Raw genomic sequence first — 24,641 nt, 5'->3', positions numbered from 1 at the left:
CATATATGTAGTAACGAGGGGTGGATCCAGGATTTCGGGTTAGTAGGGATACACTTTTATTCAAACTGAAAAATGACTGGACAGTTTCACTGACTGCAGATAAACAGTTCAATACAAATGTACATCTCACGTTCATGATGAAAAAAGTTGAAATATCTTGTCAGGAATGGTTAATCATTATTATCTTGTCAGGAATGTTAAAATGATTATCAACTTGTCAAGAATGGTTAATCTGTAAATCTGTAAATATTTATGATCTTGTCAGGAATGGAAAATAATTATGATCTTGTCAAGAATGGTTAATCATTATTATCTTGTCAGGAATGGTAAATAATTACTATATTGTCAGGAATGGTAAAATAATTATTATCTTATAAAGAATGGTTAATAATAATAATATTGTAAAGAATAGTAATTTTTTAGGAAAGGTTAATAATCATTTTCTTCTAAAGAATTGTTAATAATTATCATCTTTTCAGGATTGGTAAATAATTATTATCTTGTCAGGAATGGTAAATAATTATTATATTGTCAGGAATGTTAAAATGGTTATCATCTTGTCAGGAATATTAAAATGATTATTATCTTGTCAGGAATGAAAAATAATTATCTTGTCAGGAATGTTAAAATAATCATTATGTTGTCAAGAATGTTAAAATAATTATTATCTTGTCAGGAATGTTAAAATGATTACTATCTTGTCAGGAATGTTAAAATAATTATAATCTTGTAAAGAATGGTAAAATAATTATTATCTTGTCAGGAATAGTAAATAATTATTATCTTATAAAGAATTATGGAGGCAATTTATCTCCGTCGTTCATACCAGAAATCATTGTGGGAAAATTGATTTGATTTAATAATTATTTTATTGCAAAACTTTGTACAATTGGATTGGGCACAAGTTTTTCCAACTTATTAAGCCCTCTCCATTACATGAATGATAAAACAATACTTAACTACAAGCAATGTAACAATATATTGAATCATGATATTTTTCATTGAAACAAAAAAAGAAGGATGTAAAGAAGAAAGGAGGATAGGTGAGGAAGGAAGAAGGGAATATATAGTACAAAGGAAGAAATGCAGAAACTAGCCAAATCGCCCAGAGGCATCAATAAATTTTTGAACAGCTCTAGCTAAAAGTGAGTTTTCAGCTGAACTTAGTCGTACGTCTCCATTTAAAAGTACATCTATCGAGATATCACCCTGATACGACGACAGTTCGTTGAACAGGGTGTTACGAATTTGAATGTAGTTCGAACAATGAATTAAATAATGAAAGAAATCTTCAGAGGGATGTCCGCAGGAGCAAGATGCTGAGTTCATGAGATTGGCTCTGAATAGGTCATAGTTGAGTGAGCTTGCCATATTTCTTAAACGACAATGAAGAATATTCAGTTGACGGGGGCCATATGATAGGAAACGCGATTTAAGCTTGTTGGAGTTTTTTTAGACGTAGTTTGGTTTTAAACAATTTTAGTGAACCAGCCGTTTTTAAAGATTCATCTAATCTATTCCAGAGTTCAGTTTAGAAGGAAAAAAAGAGTTACACATAGATTGAAGACGATAAGTTGGTTGTCGTAACTGATCTGCATTTCGTAAGTCACACCTAGTGAGATTATTAATATGTTCAGGGATAAAGTCAGTGAGGAAAGATAGTGCGATCACATTAATTATATTATAAAAAAGAGATAACTTGCGATGTTGACGTCGTAATTTAAGTTCTTCCCAGCCCGTTTCATTTAGTAGAAAGTCAGATCTAGTATAAATGGGTAAACCAGTCACAATTTGGGCTGCCTCTAATTGAATTTTTTCAATATTTGATGACATATTAACTCCACAATTATCCCAAATTTCACAGGCGTATTCTAATAATGGCCTTATGTATGTGAGATACATTTTTTCTAAAGTGTGTCTGTTTAGAATTAATTTTAACCTACGTAAAGGTGCTATATATTTAGATACCTTTTTAATAACTTCTTCTATGTGTTTATTCCATGATCCATCATTACTCAGTATGACTCCTAAATGTTTGTGATGATCTGTAAGTTCTATATAAGTATTGTTAAAAATAATTTGTGGTTGGTGATCAGGTCGTGTGTTAGATATTATCATTATTTCTGTTTTGTGTGGATTAAAAGACATTAGCCAGTCTTTCGACCATTTTTCTAATTTTCTCAGATCACTATTAACTGCTAATTCTATGTCTGCTATATTACGAGAAGAGTAGGAGAGTGATGTGTCATCTGCAAACAAGCGTGATAAAGATGTAAGTTCTGTGTAGATATCATTTATATTGATTAGAAAAAGAAGAGGCCCTAGAACAGAACCTTGAGGAACTCCTGCAGAGGTATTCATAACAGTAGAGCGAGAATCATTTATAAAGACAGGTTGAGTTCTATTGGAAAGATAACTTGAAAGCCATTGAAGAAGTTTACCATTAATTCCATGTTTTTCTAATTTATAAAGAAGACCAATATGCCAAACCCTGTCGAATGCCTTAGAAAAATCACAAAAGACAAATGCAGTATGTTCATATTTTTCTAAACTAAGTTGGAGGGTATGATACAACTCGATAAGTTGATGCGTGCAAGAATGATTTGGCAAGAAACCTGACTGGAATTTGTAGACAAGACTGTTGTCAAAAAGGAAGTTATATATGTGTTTGTATACCACACGTTCAAAAAGTTTACCGATATAGCTAAGAAGAGATATGGGTCTGTAATTTGACACTTTGTTGTGATCACCCGATTTGAAGATAGGCATTACACTAGCAAATTTCCATTTATCGGGATATGAGCCTTTGGAAAGAGAAAAATTAAAAATAATAGAAAGGGGTAAGGAAATTTCTTTGGAAATAAATATCAACATTTTATGTCCCATCTGGACCTGAAGCTTTATTTACATTTAATGAGTGAATTACATCTTCAATTTCATTTGGTGAAATAATAAGATCAGAAAGAGTAGAATTAGTTCTTTTCTCAAAGTGAGGTACAGACTTATCATTATCAGAAAGTGAAGATATGGAAGAAAAAAAGTTGTTTAAGAGTTCACACTTGTCTTTGTCATTAAAAATATATTCATGTGATTTTTCATCGTAGAGTGGGGGTATTTCAACATTTTTCTTTCCTTTCATCAATAGACGCAAGAGTTTCCAATAAGTTTTAGGTTCAGATTTACTTTTATCGATAATAGTATCAATATTTTCATAAAAAAATTCTTTGGCCCGTTTAATCATATTATTAGCCTTATTTCTTGCAGTTTTATATTTGTTCTTATTAAAGTTACTACCTCTTCGAATATATTGTTTTTTTTTAATCTATCCCTTATTCTAATTTGATGACGTACAGAGTTGTTCATCCAGGGTTTATCATGAGTACGTAATTGAACTTCCTTAAAAGGAATACAGGTGTTTGCAGCAATTAAAATATTGGTAGTTAAAAATTCGCACATATCATTTACATCATTGAACTCATTCAAAGCGTGATTCCATGGAATATCAGAAATAAATTTCCCAAGTCCGTCAGTGTCAGTTCTATTATACAACCAGACCTTTCTTTTGACCAGTTTGTTTATAATATTAGGTACATCAATAATGACAAAGACAGCATCTTGATCACTAATAGATCTATCAATAGTTATAACCTCCGAGTAGAGAATATTCACGCTGTCACTAATTAAAATTGGATCCAATAAAGAAGAAGATTCAGCCGTGACTCTGGTAGGTTCTGTAATAACATTTTTTAAGTTGTAAGATGTAAATATGGTAGAAGGTTCACCTCGGAGAGGTTTAAGAAAGTCTATGTTATGATCTCCCAATAGAATAACATTATTTGTGAGTTCAAAAGCCCGATCAAGAGAGAAATTTATATGTTGCCACAGCCCGTTCAAGTTACTTGTATTAGGAGGTCTATATAAATTACCAATAACAAAAATTTTACCTTTAAAAACAAATTGAGCCCATATAATTTCATCGTTAAGACATTCAAGATCAATTAGACGTTTTGCAACTAAAGAAGAAGAATAGTACATTATTACACCACCTCCAAACATATTTCTATCTTTTCTAAAGGGTTCCTTACAAAAACCATCTATTATAATTTGATCATTAGAAACAGTATTATCAAGATGTGTTTCTGTCAGACAAAGGACATCTATGTCATCAGTCAGTGTTTGGATATAATCAAGTTTGCTTCTCAAGCTTCTGATATTTAAGTGCAGAATATTTAATGAGTGGATGATGGAACTGTTGTTTGATTTAGGACCGGGATTGGGATGGATATCCCCAGCAATAGCCAAAAGAATATAGATAAGAATTGCTATGTTTGAATTTGGAGTAGACATTTGTACAAACGTAAGGAACAAGGTAAAAATCCAACATCTAATGCTAGTAATAAATATGCATGATAATGCATCGAATGAAGTTTTTGAAAAGTGGAAACTGATTAGAACTGTCGATAATTTAGAGTAAAAACTACCTATGGCGGCCCTCCATGCACACAAATCATTACCCACTACGGCGGATAATGAATGTGTGCTTGTCTGGCCGCCATAGACAGTGTGCTGATGCCATATATGGGCGATCTGGTAGCTAGTTTGAGAGGGTGATAAGTAGGAAAGACGCAGGGAAGAGAGAAGGGAAGTAAGGAAGAAGGAAGGAAGGTAGGATAAAGAACGAAATATAAAAAGCATAAGAGACAAGAGGGATATGACGATAGTAAGAGATGTGACCCGAGAGAGAGGTAAAATGAGAGTAAAGCAGAGAGCGTTTGAAAGAACGCAGAGTGAAAAGTCATTGTGAGAAAATGACTAGAACGTATTCAGGATCGGGGTGACTTAGTGGACAGAAAAGGACAATATGGAATATGTATTTACAAAATATTACATTTAGTATACATGAGTCATAACACTTACATGTAGTAAATATGTCACTATTCATAGACTAATTAATTATGAGGAAGTATTTGATTGAATTGACATTAGGAACTAAATTTACTATAAGCAAATCCTTATTCTATAAAATCCATATGATTATTTTTGAGGAAGAATAACTGTAAATCACTCTCCAAGTTACCAAGATATTGATACTCTTAAAGGATACAAATTATATACGGTATGTCTTGAATATAGAACCATGATAAGTTTGAGCAATGACATCCTGTGGAAAACAAAAGTACCGCAGAGCGGAACTATACAAAATAATCAATCTGATTAAGGTAATATAAAATGGTATTAAGAAAGACCGTGATCAGTTCTAGCAAAAACATCAATGGTTAGTGGAAATTAAACATCTATAAATACAATAGAAACAAGAGTGCCGCACAGCGTAACAATACGAAATAAATAATCTGATCAAAGTAAAATTGAAAATCATTTAAAAAAAAAAAAACCCTGATTAGATCTAACGAAACATGCCGATTGAGTGATCAGTGGATATCAAACAGTAAAGTAATAAACACAATACTGTGAGAGGATAGGTGTTATATCATACAGCAATGGTAGCAATAACCGCACCGCAGAACAGTGCTAAACAATTAATGTGGTTAAAGTAAAATAAATGCGCTTTAGGGAAAACAAAAAAACAGGTTCATGTCGTGTTTGATAAGCATATAATTGAAATCGGTTTGAAAAGGAAGAGATCTACATGTATTTAAAATTTTCAAGGGGGATAACTCTTAAAAACACACACAGCACACACACCCTAACTGTAATTTGTACACTTTATAGACTAGCATAAAGCAAGTACCCATGACCCCATAATGTAAAATTGACTAGGGAACTACGTAATATGAGAGAAAGCAGTAACCCAGTCCTGAAGACTTACCAGGTAATATAGCAGACTTACAGTATAGAACTGACAAAATATCTAATCTGGACGAAATACCGTACAGGGTAACGAGCTGTGAGCACAGGTAATACAATAATAATATATGTGCAATGTTAAAACTCCTACGTTCAATGTTTGGTAAACGAAAAATATGAATTGTTTACATGTGTACTTGTGGTCCCAAATACCATGCTAATAAGATGAGATTATGTGATCAAAGTTTCAAAATAGTGCATAAGCAATTCAAAAGAAATAACAAGTCACGGGGAACATAAAAAAAACTTTGAAATAATTATTGTAATCATAACCCCAGTCCTGTAAAAATAGCGGGACGGTACCTGATGTACGTATTATATTGTACTAGGGGTACCAGGATATAGCGAGTTACCGGACAATGCCGCAGTAATATAGAATATAAGGTACAGATAGTTTTCGGCAGTATTAGACGTACTAATTAAAATACTGAGGTGACAATTTTGGATTGTAACAGGGACAGCAACACCTGTAATAATGATGTAGTTATAACAGTAATATTACAATTAATATGTGTGAGAGAGGAACGTAGGCAGTACTAAATACCAACAAGTACGCCATAACTTAGACATAAATATATGATGATACCCAACTGCATGTTTCATTTACATTATGTAATCACAATTAATCATTTGATCGCGAATATGTAATTAGTCTGAGGAATACAAACTAAGACACACACACGTGTTGCCAGACTGTACTTACGGTGGGAAGTAAACGAATCATAGTACTAATAATTACGTAGTAGGGATTGTTTATCATAAACACAGTATGTTTTACATTGAATGAGTGTAATAGCAACACTCCCTTGAATGAACCGCCCTGGGCTGATCAAGATGTATACGTGCATAAATACAAAAACTTTCACAATTGGAAGTTTAGGAAAACTGGAGATTACACATACATATACACTTTTTTATAATGAGATCTTTATATTCTGTATAAGCTAGAAAACATTATTTGAATATTCTGTATAAGCTAGAAAACATTATTTGATTGTGCCTACAACAGATGTACGCTGATGGTTTAACATTTTTATATTTGACGTATATTTTGATCAGAAAAAGTTGAGTATTTATTTCAGTGTATAATACATGTAGAACCATCTCTACTGTATCAATTCAGGTACCAACTTTGAACACTTTCGGAAAATCGACTGAAACACATTTTGCTTCACTTTTCAAATAATTCAAAGAGTAGTATCCGACAATTATGTATGGCTTAAAAATTGACAGAAATTATAGAACTTGTAAAAAACGAAAATACTTATTGTTGAAATTTGCAAATTGTTGTTATATAATCAATTATTTAAAATAGTGCATAACGGACAATTGACTCAACCACATTTTGCTACACTTTTTAAATACTGCAAAGAGTAGTAACTGAGGATTATGCGTGGCTTAAAAATTGACAGAAATTACAGAACTTGTAAAAAACGAAAATACTTATTGTTGAGATTGGCAATTTGAAGTTTGTGTTCCGTGCCAGTGACTGAATTCCATAGCTGAACAACCACATCCCATAGCCTCCACAAAGTGGGACAGTCCATAGGTCACTGTGGCCTCGGGATGAGCGCATACACAAGAATTCAGCCATAGGAAAGGTACACACTTAGATACAAAACAGCTTTACTCATGAAAAACAAGTAACAAACATATCGGAGATTTATGGTCATGTCACTTTGTCGGCTAGTTGAATCTACAACCAGGATTAGCACAGATAATTTCTAGATGGTATGGGATTAAAAAAAAATAAAAGTCTGCATTGGTTAAGGTAACACTCAATGGTAAACATATGATATGGATATACATGTTTGTCAGTCAGTCACTACCAGTAAGTTTTAACGATTACTGATCAGAGTTGGGCACTAACAGGTACCCTAGGCGAGTAGACATAATTGGGAACCACATTCGATATTTCAGACAGATTTTTGATTTGCACTTTTGGGGAGTCTGTGTCTTTCTTCACAAAGATCCTACCGTCACGTGTTCTGAAAGATGCTATTTTCCTTTCATGCCGAAGTTTGTTAAGTTCGTTAACAATGGTCTGGCGCTTTTTGGTCAGGGCTTCAACTACGAGAGTTTTATCCGGATTATGGCGGAGATTACCGTTTGCCTCAAAAACACGCTGACGGTCATAATACCTTACGAAACGCACAATTACGTTCACATTCTGATTTTTAATTTGGCCCAAGATGTGACATCTGGAGATAGCGTTGGAGGGAACTTTGACTTTCAAGGACCTTTCACAGATAGAAAGGACAGCAGCCAAAGCATCGAATGATTGGTTGGTTTGGTTAGGTGGTACTGGCACGTTAAGAAACTTCAGGCATGTTCTTCGGGAATATCGCTCTTGTTCTTCAACTGTATTTTGGAGATCAACCTTTGATTGTTCAAGGTCCTCGATTTTGGATTTCAACGATTCTATGGCTGCTTCCTGCATTGAAATTTTGTCAGTTAAATCGTCGCACATAGGACCATAGGTGTGACATTGCGAAATGGCGTCCTTAATCAGGGCACCGTCACTGATAAGGGTTGTCACATGTTTTTCAATAATAGGATGAAGTTCATCCATGAGTGTTTTTTGGATGATTGACGCAACTATGTCAGCTACCGGGTGGATGATGGTCTGAATGAGATGATTAACGAATGTTGGAGATGATATAGCTTTATAAATAGAGTCAGTGATAGCAGAAGATGGAGCCGGGCTTTTCTGGAGAAGGGGTTTCTTGGAGTCGGTTTGTGCGGAATTGTCAGGTGATATTTCAAAAAGAAATCTTTTTCTAGCTTCACTATCAAATAGAGGTGACAAGATTTCAAGATTTTTTTTATTTCTCTCAGACAACAACAATGTGTGACAAGAGGTCATACATATTGAAACATTTTTAGTACATGACAGGCAGCCATAGTTATAAACATGTTATATATTTGTTGATTTTCCGAAAACATACATTGTAAGCAGCTCAAACATTTTAATATCTAGGACAATCAATGCTAACAATTAACGCAGTCGCATTATAAAATGTATGACAATCGTTGGATAAACATGCTTACATTCATCAATAACTTTTTATTAAAGACTGTGAACATCCCTTTCATTTTGTATCGGTTAGGATGTTTACAGTAGTATCCCGGGATATACTTCAGTCTTAGCTGTTTTACTTCATCATTATTACACAAAAATAAAAAATGAAACTCATCTCCTATACCATTATTACACATGGGACATACTCGATCAAGATGTTGTATCTCTCTCCATCTACCTAATTCTACCGGTAATTTAACATTTGCTGTTCTGAATTTACAGATAAATTCTGCATCTTTTTTATTCAACCGTAATAAATAGTCTTCAATACCAAATTCATTTTTGAAAATACTATATACTTGTCCTCTGGACGATTTTTCCATTTCGTCAAACCAAGATTGGACAAACTGGTCCTTCAGTCTCTGAGCAACTTCAGATTTTAAAAAATTGATATGTGGTAAACAAGTTTTCTGAAACATCCATACATGACCTAATCCAACACTGTTTAAAATATTTTTGATGCAGTTTATCCATTTGAATTCTATTTGGCCTGTTTCGTTGAGTGAATACGTCAATTTATACATGCAACTTGATAATTTATTCTCATTCAGGATTAGTGAGTACCAATATTTAACCATTCTTAATTTAATATCTATAGTAATAGGGTATCTTCCGATTTCTCCGTAGACCATAAAATTGGTTGTACTTTTCTTCAACCCCAAAATTCTCTTACAAAATTGTAAATGTATCTTTTCAATAAGATAACAGTTCTCATATCCCCATATTTCACTTGAATATAATAAAATCGGGGATACCAATGCATCAAATAATTTCAATTTCAAATCAAGCGGTAAATCAGTATTTCTTATTTTTCGGTATACTACAAACAGGGCTTTTCGAGCTTGCTCAGACAAGTGCTTTTTTGCCGCGGCAAAACTACCATTGTAATTAAAAAGAACTCCTAGGTAGGGGAACGAGCTTTGTATATCAAGTTCGTTATTATAAAGTAAAAAACTATTTCTAGATTTATTCTTTCTTTTAGAAAAAAATGACAATTTTAGTTTTCTCGGTGTTCACTCCTAATTTCCAATTTTGGCAGTACTGTTAGAAATGATTTAACATAGCTTGCAGACCCTCTGGTGTTTCAGATATTAACACCGTATCATCAGCATATAAAATAACAAAAAATTTTATAAAAACACCAATATTATCCCAACATAATTCATTTAGTTTCAACAAATAGTCGACATTTTTTCTGATAAAAAATCCTCCAAATCATTAAGATACAGGGCAAACAAAAATGGTGAAAAAATTTCTCCTTGTTTCAATCCGACATTAGAAGCAAACATCTGTGACATATCACTACCATTTCTAACACAAGATTTCGTGTTTGAATATAAATTATTATATAACACTTTAAGTATTTTACCAGTAATGTTATTTTTAAGCAATTTCCTCCACAATCCTACACGCCATACTGAGTCGAATGCTTTCTTTAAGTCAATAAATGCACAATACAATTTTTTTCCAGACGATAAGTATAATGATATAAGTAGATGTAAGATAAATATGTTATCAGTTGTTGAATGCTCTTTTCTAAAACCTGCCTGGGCATTACTAATGAGGCCGATCTGGTCAGATAATTCGTATAACCTAGAATTTAGTACTGATGTGAAGACTTTTCCAAGACAAGATACTAGCGTTATCGCCCTGTAATTATTGAAGTCATTCTTGTATCCCTTATTTTTATATATTGGGATATTTATTCCGGTGTTCCAGCTTTCTGGTATTATTCCAGTGTCTAATATGATGTTAAAAAGGTTTACATAAGTAGGTAACATGATATCAATAGAACTCTTTATATATTCGTTAATTATGTTATCAATGCCACTTGCCTTGTTATTACTTATTTTTTTTACAGCTGTAGTTACTTCCTCAGAGGTAATTCTACTATTTAGTATATCGTCGTATAAACTTCCCCTCATGTCTGGAATAATAAATTCCTCATCTTTGTCGTTATCACTATTTAACTTTTTAAAATATGCGTATAGCTCATCGATCGACAAATCAATTTTTTGTCTTTTTTTCCTATTATCAACTTTATTTAGAATGTTCCAGAATAGTTTTGGGTCGAACTTGGAAGCATTTCTCATCTCATCTTCAATTCCCTTTTGAATTTTTTTATAATTGTTGTTTAACGACTTTCTATATTCTCTACTCTTTTGACGTAATTTTTTTCGGTTCACATTATTTTTCAAATTCCTGTAAGTTTTCTTTGCTTCGTGAAACTCTTTACGCTTACTAGCACAATCACGGGTAAACCACGGTTTGTCTTTAATATTATTACTGCTAACAATAGTTTTACTCTTGACCTTTTGGGTTCCAAGGACGTCCCTTGAAATTTTCGCAAACAGATTAGCAATATCATTTACCACATCATTTACATCTTGTTTGGAGATTTCAATATCTGAATCTAACATAGCATCAATGATCGTGTTTACCGCTTGTAGCTTCCCTTCGTTATCAGATCTAAGATCCGCTATAAAATCACCATTTTTATCGTTCACCCATTTTCCAGTTTTCTCTGTAATTACAAGTGGTTTCTCTGTAACATTTTCAGACATATTTATAGAAAATATTATTCTGTTATGTACGTTTGAAATTAAAGGGTCAAAGTCAAGTACATCAAAGTGACTCAAGAAGGAGAAAACATTTGAAGATACAATCAAATAGTCAACGAGACTTACATTTTTACACGTATTCTTTCCGATATATCTGTCATTACCAACTCTGCCATTGGCGATATATAGATTACTATTTTTATAGAATTCTAACAACTTAAGGCCATATGTATTTGGCCTTGCTATATCCTGGCTGGCCCTTTGCAATGGGACTCCTAGGTGAGAAAGTACCTTATAGTCATATAGTTCATTATATAACTCATCAGTATCTACTAAATTCATCAATTCCGCCAGATTATCATCTGGTACAACATAATCATCATAACAATTTGTCCTGGCATTAAAATCACCTACAAGTATAATCTTTGTATCATTCTTCATCAAACTAATCATTTCATCTTGAATTTCTGACGTTATGATGTCATTAAATTCAGGTAGAAGAAGTTTGGATCTTAGGCCACATACATTGAAGAAGGTAACTTTCAGGTCCGGTACTGACGTACCTCTTGTCGCGTGGTCCTAGATACGATCCCTCTGATCAGGAGGTGCCCCGTTTGACGGATATATGGGAGGATTGCCTCTATAGGGTTCCCCATTGACATATAACGTGTCATAGTTTATTACAGCTTTTGTTGTGGTGACGTTTCTGTTCTCTCATAATCGGATACAGGTCCCCCCCCCCCCCCCCCCCGCCGGCGCGCTATTTCCGGAGGGAATTGTCTCTGTACGGTAATGTCCGGTTTATCACGCAGTTTCACAGGTACCGATTTCAAGACTCGCTCCAAATCACTATAATGACCGAACTTGGCAATGATACCACGTGGTTTTCCATCATTTCTAGGTTTCAGACGGTGCACATTGTCAAACGGGATATTCCCAGCATCAGCAACCTCAAGCGTATCACGTATGAAGTCCTTAAGAGTATTTTCGGTGTTTTCTGCATGGCCATTATCAGGAATTCCCCAGAATAACAAGTTATATTTCATCGTATGTGTTTGTAGCTTCAGAAAGTTTTCATTGAGATCATAATTTTCTTTGATAAGATGTTCATTTTTTTCTCTAAGTTAGAGACACGTGCTTCTAAATTATGATGGTGGTCCTCTTGCTTGATTTTAATACTTTTATTTTGCTCCGCAATTTGTTTTACTTCAGTTATTTCATTTTGAAGTTTCCTGATACAAATTTCAAAACTGTTCATATTTTCGTTTATCTGGTCAAGTAGGCCCAGTTTCGGTAGGATTTGGTCTAGCTGTGCCAGCCTTCCCTGTAGGTCATTGAATAGGTGCATCATTGACGGGGGATACGGAGGAGGCGGCGGCAAAGGATGAAGAGGTTGTGTAGGGGACATACTTGTGTGTTGTCCGTATAGTAGTGGGCCGTCACGGCTTATTGGTGTATACAGCTCACTGTGAGACACAGTGCACGTGCTGGGCGACATTACAAGTCTCGATACGGGTACATTACCGGGTATTGGTGTCGATACGTACTGACCGGTATATACATCAAAATATCTTTCATTTGAATTACTTGAAATGTTCTGTTGACCACACTGCCCGTAAAGCGAACCATGAGCGTCCGTAATTACTGCCGACATAGGGGTAGGAGTAGGGGTACATGTAGCCATCTGTTGAACGTGTACTTTCTCGGGTGGAGTTACACCTGTGGATGAGTTTTTACCTTTGCGTTTGTTTCCCATAATAACTCTAGATTTCCCTTCTCTAGGATGTTTAGAGAGGTATTAAGCATGTTCTGTCCAAATGTCACATAATAGGGATCCAAAGAATACAATTAATACCAGAAAATATCGGAGCACGTACCTGAAACGTCCATATTACCTGCCTGTCATGCGCAAACAGCAACGAAAACAACACAGCCTGTTCATGTGTTATTGACCCAGGGTTAACAGGTCATTCCTGTAGGCTGTGCAAAGGTAGAAGTAACATCGCTACGGTTTGATGCGTTTACCTGAGTGTCCGAGACGTCAGCCTGCACGTGGGTTTCACCTGTGTCGCCCATTGTTGATTACACAAATCCAGATAATGATATGTCTAAAAATTGCTAAAATTGCAAAACTGCCAGCTCAAAAGTCAAATGGAAAACATCAAACGACTCACTGACTCAGGCACAAAACGTGTATCCAACGGGATAATTTCCAATTGTCCACAAATATAGGTAATTTTGGATAAGTATCCACCCCGATCCAACACACGTCCCCTCAGGTCATCGAACACATCTCTCTTGGAAAAATTCCAAGATATATATTGAGAAGTTCACTTTTGACACTATCATATTTTCACTAATTCCATCTTCCATCTTCAAACGACCGAGGACGAAAAATCTTTGGTAACTAAACATCAAAGGCCAACTCAGTTAGTTATAATGTTGTAAAGAGAGATAAGATTGGCTACCCCTGGAATTCATTACTGGTAAATATTGTTATGGTATGGTGACGAGTGGTGACATGACTCCAGTAACTCAATTTTAGTTGGTTGTCATTCCCCGAGTTGGAACTCTTTTGTATAGAAGAACATAAAAGGAGAACGAATAAAAACTTAGAAAAAGATGGTGCGTGTTGCTTTGTTGATTCCCGAACAAAATCTCAGTTTACAACGTAACACAATGATATGATTACTGTGTGCTAACCTTTCGTGGCATTACTTGGTTGTGTCGGTAGTGGCGATCGCTAGTGATAAGATGCAATGCTGCAGTACATGACTGTCGAGAAGAATACGTTCAAGCGTGATAGCTTCGGTCCACTTTCCCATAAAACCGTAGAAAAACATCAACAAAAGAATACATAGTAGTAATTCGACATAGGCTAGGTTTTCATCGATGCTGCTTAGTCATGTTTAGTCTTGAGACTGATTGGAAAGGTAACTTGCCGTCGTTATTTCAAACTCTAAATTGAAACGAAGTAAAAAAATTATAAAGGGACCGTACTGCATAGGAATAATACAATACCCCTCCATTCAGGTCCGTTTTTACTTATTTAAAAGGATAAGCAGTTATGAATATATTTCGGAAGTAAAAGTAAAGAAATTTGTCGATGAAATTACAAAGTTACCAATGATCAGGTTGTGATTCGTCCTTATCTCTATATACTAACATATGATGTCCCCAGTTTGTATTGAAGTGCCGTATACCTATAAACATTACATTATTCTCGCAAAAATAGACATATGGCCAATTTTATGGGGAGCGCCGGGTTAGAACGATAATTCTGTGGCATGCTAGCCAGTAGATAACCAATATCAGATTAAGGCAATGCAATTCACAAAGACCTACTTTTACCGTAATGGTAAAACCGTGCTTCACTTTAACATTGGCTTCACTATACCATGTTATGCACCGGTCATCACAGCACTGATCTCACTGGTTTCTGATATCATAGAACTTGGTCACAATTCAGTTCATATATTTATTTATAAAATCTTATTCAGGTAACACACTATGAACTCATACGAAACAATAATTGTTGCTCCAGTAAAACTTTATCGTTGACTATGATAAACAGTAGTATCTATGAGAGATACAGTGATAACAGGTGAATGGATAGACGTCGCGGTACAGCTTAGACACTTCGTAATGACCAGCAATAAATAGATAGCTCGTCATTACCTGTCATTCTAGAATCAAACAAAATGAATCACAACCGCCGGAAGAAAGACATCTCTTGTTCTTCGATGGGAAGATGGAGGGGGTATGTTGTTATAGTCGGCGGTATACTGGTACATCTCTCTCTTGGCACGGTATACACATTTGGTAAGTAAATGTACTATCATCATCACCTCTGTGTCATGTACACGTTTCATAAAGTTATGGCATATACATTACAGTGAAAAATATTGTTATAAGATGAACGGTGTAAAATATTGTGTTAAGAAGTACGCTGTAAAATATTGTTATAAGATGTACGGTGTAAAACATCATTATAAGATGTAGGCTGTAAAATATTGTGTTAAGAAGTACGCTGTAAAATATTGTTATAAGATGTAGGCTGTAAAATATTGTTATAAGATGTAGGCTGTAAGATATTGTTATAAGATGTACGGTGTAAAATATTGTTATAGAAGTACGGTGTAAAACATCATTATGAGATGTACGGTGTAAAACATCATTATAAGATGTAGGCTGTAAAATATTGTTATAAGATGTACGGTGTAAAATATTGTTATAGAAGTACGGTGTAAAACATCATTATGAGATGTACGGTGTAAAACATCATTAAAAGATTTAGGCTGTAAAATATTGTTATAAGATGTATGCTGTATAATATTGTTATTAGATGTACGGTGTAAAATATCTTATACTTTCATACAAACTATGCTATGGATTATCATTACATAGAGTATATGGCTTAAAATATCACTATACAGAGCGTGGCATGTAGACTTTTATTAAAAAGAGTTTACCGCAAAATCTTGTTATGTATAAATACCCGTTGAGGAATGGTCTTTTTAAGATGGCAGAGAAAGAAGGATACAAACGATAGGTGCTCACTTTAAGCTGCTAAATCTCTGGTATCTGAATACAATATCATTATCGAAATATTTAAGCAGAGTTATGTTTATTATAACTGTCGGGGATTCACCCCGATAACATTCGCTTTTAAGAAATGTATCTTGTATGCTCACAACCCTATAATATTTACGGAAACGAAGGAAAACAATATTGTCCACGTTACGTACTGGTCCTCAAAAATACCTAGCAACTTGGAAAGAAAAAAGACATAAACAAATAATTTTGTAGCTTAAATTGAGCATCTACCTTTTGTGGCGGTCATCCTCCACTCATCTCGAAAAAAAATTGTCAGGATGAACTTTTTAATATTTTGCAGGAAACATGACGCCATATATGACATCATATATGAGGAAGAAGGCGGTTTCTCCCGAACTGACGTATGCCGACAGTCTGTGGATCTCTGCAGTAGCAACAATGGGACAAGGCGCCAGTGTTTTCATTGGGGGGTTAGTACAGAGGAAGCTGGGCACTAGGCTTACTACATTACTTGGTGGATGGATATCAAGGTTTGTCCTCAAGATATAAGAATTGTAATATTGACTGCAAGAAAATGCACCCAGACTTTTCAGGTTCTCTTACGTAACCTTCAGGCAGAAAGTATTGTCATGTCCCCATGTTAAAAACATAAACCAATACACGCTGAGAATTTGCCATTATGAATTTCCTGGTCGCGCAGTTACCAGCACGCTATTGACATCTAAACAATTTTATATTACTTTGTATGGTGTTCATCACTTATACTCTACTATTACGTTTTATTCTTGATATAAACTAGTGGCGGTGTGCTTTTGACTTACTTCACAATAAAGACGTCCTTCGGTCTGACAGCTCTCACCTATGGCGGATTGTTTGGGTTCGGAGTGGGCATCGCCTACGCTGCTCCGATGGGATGTGGCATGAAGGTTTGTGTTATGTTTGAGTTATCGTCGGGAAGCTAATTTAGTATCTTTAAATTCTAGAAAAACTTGATACGAATAGAAAAGGTTAAAAACAGAATAATTGAAAATGGCTAGCTTTAAAAACCCTTCATATAATATTTAAATTGATGTTCAGTATGTGTTCCTGGAATTCGCTGTTTATGGAAATCTAGTTTTAAAAATGATCTTTTACATGAACAAAATTATTATCAAATTTCATCAAATAAATGGTTTCAGATTGGTCTTTATGTATGTTCTTTGCCTGGGTGTTTCCTCTCTTGATTTTTCCTGGTTTTAACCAAATTCGTTTTTCACGATATCTACTTGTTTTAAGAACGCTATGGATGTGCTTCAATCTTATTTTCCTGGTCTTATCTGGCTTTAGTTTCATCTCTGTTGATCCAACAACATTAGGACCACATACAATATTATAGGACTCCCCATATCCTGTCATTAAGACGACAGGTTATATTATAGGACTCCCCATATCCTGTCTTTAGGATGACATGTTATATAATAGGACTCCCCATATCCTGTCATTAGGACGACAGGTTATATTATAGGACTCCCCATATCCTGTCTTTAGGATGACATGTTATATAGTAGGACTCCCCATATCCTGTCATTAAGACGACAGGTTATGTTATAGGACTCCCCATATCCTGTCATTAGGATGACATGTTATATAATAGGACTCCCAATATTCGGTCATGAGGACGACATCTTATATTATAGGACTCCCCATATCCTGTCATTAGGACGACAGATTATGTTATAGGACTCCCCATATCCTGTCATTAGGATGACATGTTATATAATAGGACTCCCAATATTCGGTCATGAGGACGACAGATTATGTTATAGGACTCCCCATATCCGGTCATTAGGACGACATCTTATATTATAGGACTCCCCATATCCGGTCATTAGGACGACAGGTTATATTATAGGACTCCCCTTATCCTGTCATTAGGAAGACATGTTATGTTATAGGGCTCCCCATATCCTGTCATCAGGATGACATGTTATACTATAGAGCTCATCATATCCTGCCATTAGGACGACAAGAAAATATTGTAATAATATTTCTTACTGATAAATATCCTTACGATGTTAATCACGACTTATTTTTCCCAGTGGCTGCCTGATAAAAAGGGACTCGTCAACGGTCTTGTTGTAGCTGGGTTCGGAGGAGGAGCCTTTGTATTTGATCAGGTGCAGACTGCGTATCTCAATCCCGACAACCTTGTTGCCAACAAAGAAGTTAATAATGACAAGTGAGTATGGTAATATAAAAGATTCATCATCATCATCCCCCCTTTCCCCTGAGTATAAGCAAAGTGGGATGCATAGCATTTCATTATAAATATGTTGGAGAATCCGTGTATACGGATGTGTATATGGTGCTGGCGATCCACTAGACTCCCCCGCCCCCCACACCCCCCTACCCTCTTTTGCTAAAAGATACAAAAGAAAGAAAGAAAGCAGCTGTTATCTATGTACTATTTTTTGTATCAAGATAACCGGCACATTATCGTACAATTCAGTGTTCAGAAAGGCGCAATATCTTATACATAGATACATGAAAAGTAATGATACAAGGAACATAGTTATACTATTGTCTGTACAGAGTGTGATGCTTCACAGGAACTGGGTCGAAGTGGGCTTAACATTCAGATATATTTCATGTAGTTGGAAACTGCAAAGGTACATAGCTCAACAACGGAACGATAGTTCATACATGTCGATTATCCCCAACTGGTAACCCCACATGTAGCTTGGATACCGAATGTTACACCCACAGGTAACAAGAATTCGTCGAGGTTTGATACCGAATGTTACACCCACAGGTAACATGAGAATGTCGGGGTTTGATACCGAATAGAACACCCACAGGTAACATGAGTTTGTCGAGGTTTAATACCGAATGTAACACCCACAGGTAACACGAGTTTGTCGAGGTTTAATACCGAATATAACACCCACAGGTAACAGGAGAATGTCGAGGTTTGATACCGAATGTAACACACACAGGTAACACGAGAATGTCGGGGTTTGATACCGAATGTAACACCCAGAGGTAACATGAGAATGTCGGGGTTTGATACCGAATGTAACACCCACAGGTAACACGTGTATGTCGGGGTTTGATACCGAATGTAACACACACAGGTAACACGAGTATGTCGAAGTTTGATACCGAATGTAACACACACAGGTAACATGAGAATGTCGAAGTTTGATACCGCATGTAACACCCACAGGTAACATGAGAATGTCGAGGTTTGATACCGAATATAACACCCACAGGTAACACGAGTTTGTCGAGGTTTGATACCGAATGTAACACCCACAGGTAACACGAGTTTGTCGAGGTTTGATACCGAATGTAACACCCACAGGTAACACGAGAATGTCGAGGTTTGATACCGAATGTAACACACACAGGTAACATGAGAATGTCGAGGTTTGATACCGAATATAACACACACAGGTAACACGAGTTTGTCGAAGTTTGATACCGAATGTAAAACCCAGAGGAAACATGAGAATGTCGAGGTTTGATACCGAATGTAACACCCACAGATAACACGAGTTTGTCGAGGTTTGATACCGAATATAACACCCAGAGGAAACATGAGAATGTCGGGGTTTGATACCGAATATAACACCCACAGATAACACGAGTTTGTCGAGGTTTGATACCGAATATAACACCCAGAGGAAACATGAGAATGTCGGGGTTTGATACCGAATATAACACCCACAGATAACATGAGAATGTCGGTGTTTGATACCGAATATAACACCCACAGATAACACGAGAATGTCGGGGTTTGATACCGAATGTAACACCCACAGGTAACACGAGTTTGTCGAGGTTTGATACCGAATATAACACCCAGAGGAAACATGAGAATGTCGGGGTTTGATACCGAATATAACACCCACAGATAACATGAGAATGTCGGTGTTTGATACCGAATATAACACCCACAGATAACACGAGAATGTCGGGGTTTGATACCGAATGTAACACCCACAGGTAACACGAGAATGTCGGGGTTTGATACCGAATGTAACACCCACAGGTAACACGAGTTTGTCGAGGTTTAATACCGAATATAACACCCACAGGTAACAGGAGAATGTCGAGGTTTGATACCGAATGTAACACACACAGGTAACATGAGAATGTCGAGGTTTGATACCGAATGTAACACACACAGGTAACACGAGAATGTCGGGGTTTGATACCGAATGTAACACCCAGAGGTAACATGAGAATGTCGGGGTTTGATACCGAATGTAACACCCACAGGTAACACGTGTATGTCGGGGTTTGATACCGAATGTAACACACACAGGTAACACGAGTATGTCGAAGTTTGATACCGAATGTAACACACACAGGTAACATGAGAATGTCGAAGTTTGATACCGAATGTAACACCCACAGGTAACATGAGAATGTCGAGGTTTGATACCGAATATAACACCCACAGGTAACACGAGTTTGTCGAGGTTTGATACCGAATGTAACACCCACAGGTAACACGAGTTTGTCGAGGTTTGATACCGAATGTAACACCCACAGGTAACACGAGAATGTCGAGGTTTGATACCGAATGTAACACACACAGGTAACATGAGAATGTCGAGGTTTGATACCGAATATAACACACACAGGTAACACGAGTTTGTCGAAGTTTGATACCGAATGTAACACCCAGAGGAAACATGAGAATGTCGGGGTTTGATACCGAATATAACACCCACAGATAACACGAGTTTGTCGAGGTTTGATACCGAATATAACACCCAGAGGAAACATGAGAATGTCGGGGTTTGATACCGAATATAACACCCACAGATAACACGAGTTTGTCGAGGTTTGATACCGAATATAACACCCAGAGGAAACATGAGAATGTCGGGGTTTGATACCGAATATAACACCCACAGATAACATGAGAATGTCGGTGTTTGATACCGAATATAACACCCACAGATAACACGAGAATGTCGGGGTTTGATACCGAATGTAACACCCACAGGTAACACGAGTTTGTCGAGGTTTGATACCGAATATAACACCCAGAGGAAACATGAGAATGTCGGGGTTTGATACCGAATATAACACCCACAGATAACATGAGAATGTCGGTGTTTGATACCGAATATAACACCCACAGATAACACGAGAATGTCGGGGTTTGATACCGAATGTAACACCCACAGGTAACACGAGTATGTCGAAGTTTGATACCGAATGTAACACACACAGGTAACATGAGAATGTCGAGGTTTGATACCGAATGTAACACACACAGGTAACACGAGTTTGTCGAGGTTTGATACCGAATGTAACACCCACAGGTAACATGAGAATGTCGAGGTTTGATACCGAATATAACACACACAGGTAACACGAGTTTGTCGAGGTTTGATACCGAATGTAACACTCACAGGTAACACGAGTTTGTCGAAGTTTGATACCGAATGTAACACCCACAGGTAACACGAGAATGTCGAGGTTTGATACCGAATGTAACACACACAGGTAACATGAGAATGTCGAGGTTTGATACCGAATATAACACACACAGGTAACACGAGTTTGTCGAAGTTTGATACCGAATGTAACACCCAGAGGAAACATGAGAATGTCGGGGTTTGATACCGAATATAACACCCACAGATAACATGAGAATGTCGGTGTTTGATACCGAATATAACACCCACAGATAACACGAGAATGTCGGGGTTTGATACCGAATGTAACACCCACAGGTAACACGAGTTTGTCGAGGTTTGATACCGAATATAACACCCAGAGGAAACATGAGAATGTCGGGGTTTGATACCGAATATAACACCCACAGATAACATGAGAATATCGGTGTTTGATACCGAATATAACACCCACAGATAACACGAGAATGTCGGGGTTTGATACCGAATGTAACACCCACAGGTAACACGAGTATGTCGAAGTTTGATACCGAATGTAACACACACAGGTAACATGAGAATGTCGAGGTTTGATACCGAATGTAACACCCACAGGTAACACGAGTTTGTCGAGGTTTGATACCGAATGTAACACACACAGGTAAAATGAGAATGTCGAGGTTTGATACCGAATATAACACACACAGGTAACACGAGTTTGTCGAGGTTTGATACCGAATGTAACACCCACAGGTAACACGAGTTTGTCGAGGTTTGATACCGAATGTAACACCCACAGGTAACACGAGAATGTCGAGGTTTGATACCGAATGTAACACACACAGGTAACATAAGAATGTCGAGGTTTGATACCGAATATAACACACACAGGTAACACGAGTTTGTCGAAGTTTGATACCGAATGTAACACCCACAGGTAACACGAGTTTGTCGAGGTTTGATACCGAATATAACACCCAGAGGAAACATGAGAATGTCGGGGTTTGATACCGAATATAACACCCACAGATAACACGAGAATGTCGAGGTTTGATACCGAATGCAACACCCACAGGTAACACGAGAATGTCGAGGTTTGATACCGAATGTAACACACACAGGTAACATGAGAATGTCGAGGTTTGATACCGAATATAACACACACAGGTAACACGAGTTTGTCGAAGTTTGATACCGAATGTAACACCCACAGGTAACACGAGTTTGTCGAGGTTTGATACCGAATATAACACCCACAGGTAACACGAGTTTGTCGAGGTTTGATACCGAATATAACACCCACAGGTAACACGAGTTTGTCGAGGTTTGATACCGAATATAACACCCACAGGTAACACGAGTTTGTCGAGGTTTGATACCGAATATAACACCCACAGATAACATGAGAATGTCGGTGTTTGATACCGAATATAACACCCACAGATAACACGAGAATGTCGGGGTTTGATACCGAATGTAACACCCACAGGTAACACGAGTTTGTCGAGGTTTGATACCGAATATAACACCCAGAGGAAACATGAGAATGTCGGGGTTTGATACCGAATATAACACCCACAGATAACACGAGAATGTCGAGGTTTGATACCGAATGTAACACCCACAGGTAACACGAGAATGTCGAGGTTTGATACCGAATGTAACACACACAGGTAACATGAGAATGTCGAGGTTTGATACCGAATATAACACACACAGGTAACACGAGTTTGTCGAAGTTTGATACCGAATGTAACACCCACAGGTAACACGAGTTTGTTGAGGTTTGATACCGAATATAACACCCACAGATAACACGAGTTTGTCGAGGTTTGATACCGAATATAACACCCACAGGTAACACGAGTTTGTCGAGGTTTGATACCGAATATAACACCCACAGATAACATGAGAATGTCGGTGTTTGATACCGAATGTAACACCCACAGATAACACGAGAATGTCGGGGTTTGATACCGAATGTAACACCCACAGGTAACACGAGTTTGTCGAGGTTTGATACCGAATATAACACCCAGAGGAAACATCAGAATGTCGGGGTTTGATACCGAATATAACACCCACAGATAACATGAGAATGTCGGTGTTTGATACCGAATATAACACCCACAGATAACACGAGAATGTCGGGGTTTGATACCGAATATAACACCCACAGGTAACACGAGTTTGTCGAAGTTTGATACCGAATGTTACAGCCTTCTGACAAGGAGGTCGGTCTATCTGACGCGTCCGATCCAATAACTACAAACATGTACCACTAAAAGTAACAGGTCAACATAATTCATTGATTATGGACACCAAATCATGTTACAATCCAATGTTCTCACATGTTTTACATAATTAGCCTGTTGTTCCCGAAGTTTCCCATTTTACACCATTAAATGGATGAACGATGAAACTAAAAATCGCTATACTTTATTCATGTTTAATCCTGTTTAAACTGATGGGTGTTCGGATGGCGCAGTGGTAACGCATTCGCCTTTCACCTAGCCGTCCGGGGCGCGACTCCTGGAACGGACGTAAAAATTTAAGGATCACCTGCCCGACCACGTGGGCTTTCCCCGGGTACTCCGGTTTCCTCCCACAATAAGACCCCTCGCGCGCTTACATCCGGGCTAACTAGAGTGATTAGTATAAGTTGACATAACTTGTTTCACAATTGTTCTTAAATAAATACAGCTTATAGTTTATAGTTTTTTTGATATAACTGATGAACAATATGTCACGTGTTACGGCACATGATGACCAGTAGTCTGTTGTATATATCTTCTCTTGACATGATTTTCAACAGGAGATGACCATCGACGTGAACTATATACATAATGGATCTGTAATATAGGTCAACTATAATCACAACAACAACAAACATAATCAGGTGGACATGATATTAGAATGTTATCGCGGGGTGAGATATATATCAATCTAGCTGATAGCAGTGGTCCCCAGTGTAACAATATTCAGGAAGCAAGCTATAACAGGAGAAACCTTGTCGTGGACAGGTGTGACGATATCCATTGTTGTATGTTACACACCACATCCTCCTCCTACCTGCGAGCATCTATATATACTCACTAAATAAAACAATATTATCACGTTAGCTTGTCGTACACCAAAGTTTGGTTGTTTATACAGATATTTATTAGTTACTGATGTGCT

The 24,641-nt window shown here is 36.7% G+C and overlaps 1 protein-coding gene across 1 annotated transcript in view; it reads left to right on the top strand.

The window, feature by feature from the left end:
• The first annotated feature begins 15,209 nt into the window (after nt 1-15,209).
• The window catches only part of LOC132556890 (uncharacterized), a 29,705-nt gene continuing 20,273 nt past the window's right edge, over nt 15,210-24,641 (top strand). Inside the window, exons 1-4 of the mRNA XM_060221345.1 lie at nt 15,210-15,330; nt 16,406-16,595; nt 16,865-16,991; nt 18,144-18,283. Of these exons, the coding sequence (XP_060077328.1) occupies nt 15,210-15,330; nt 16,406-16,595; nt 16,865-16,991; nt 18,144-18,283 (578 nt within the window). The remainder of the gene's footprint in view (nt 15,331-16,405; nt 16,596-16,864; nt 16,992-18,143; nt 18,284-24,641) is intronic.

This window comes from Ylistrum balloti, unplaced genomic scaffold, assembly GCF_031769215.1.
Source record: "Ylistrum balloti isolate Yb309-2 unplaced genomic scaffold, AGI_CSIRO_Ybal_v1 Utg370598, whole genome shotgun sequence".
Lineage (NCBI taxonomy): Eukaryota > Metazoa > Mollusca > Bivalvia > Pectinida > Pectinidae > Ylistrum > Ylistrum balloti.
This window is presented reverse-complemented; position numbering and strand designations above follow the sequence as displayed.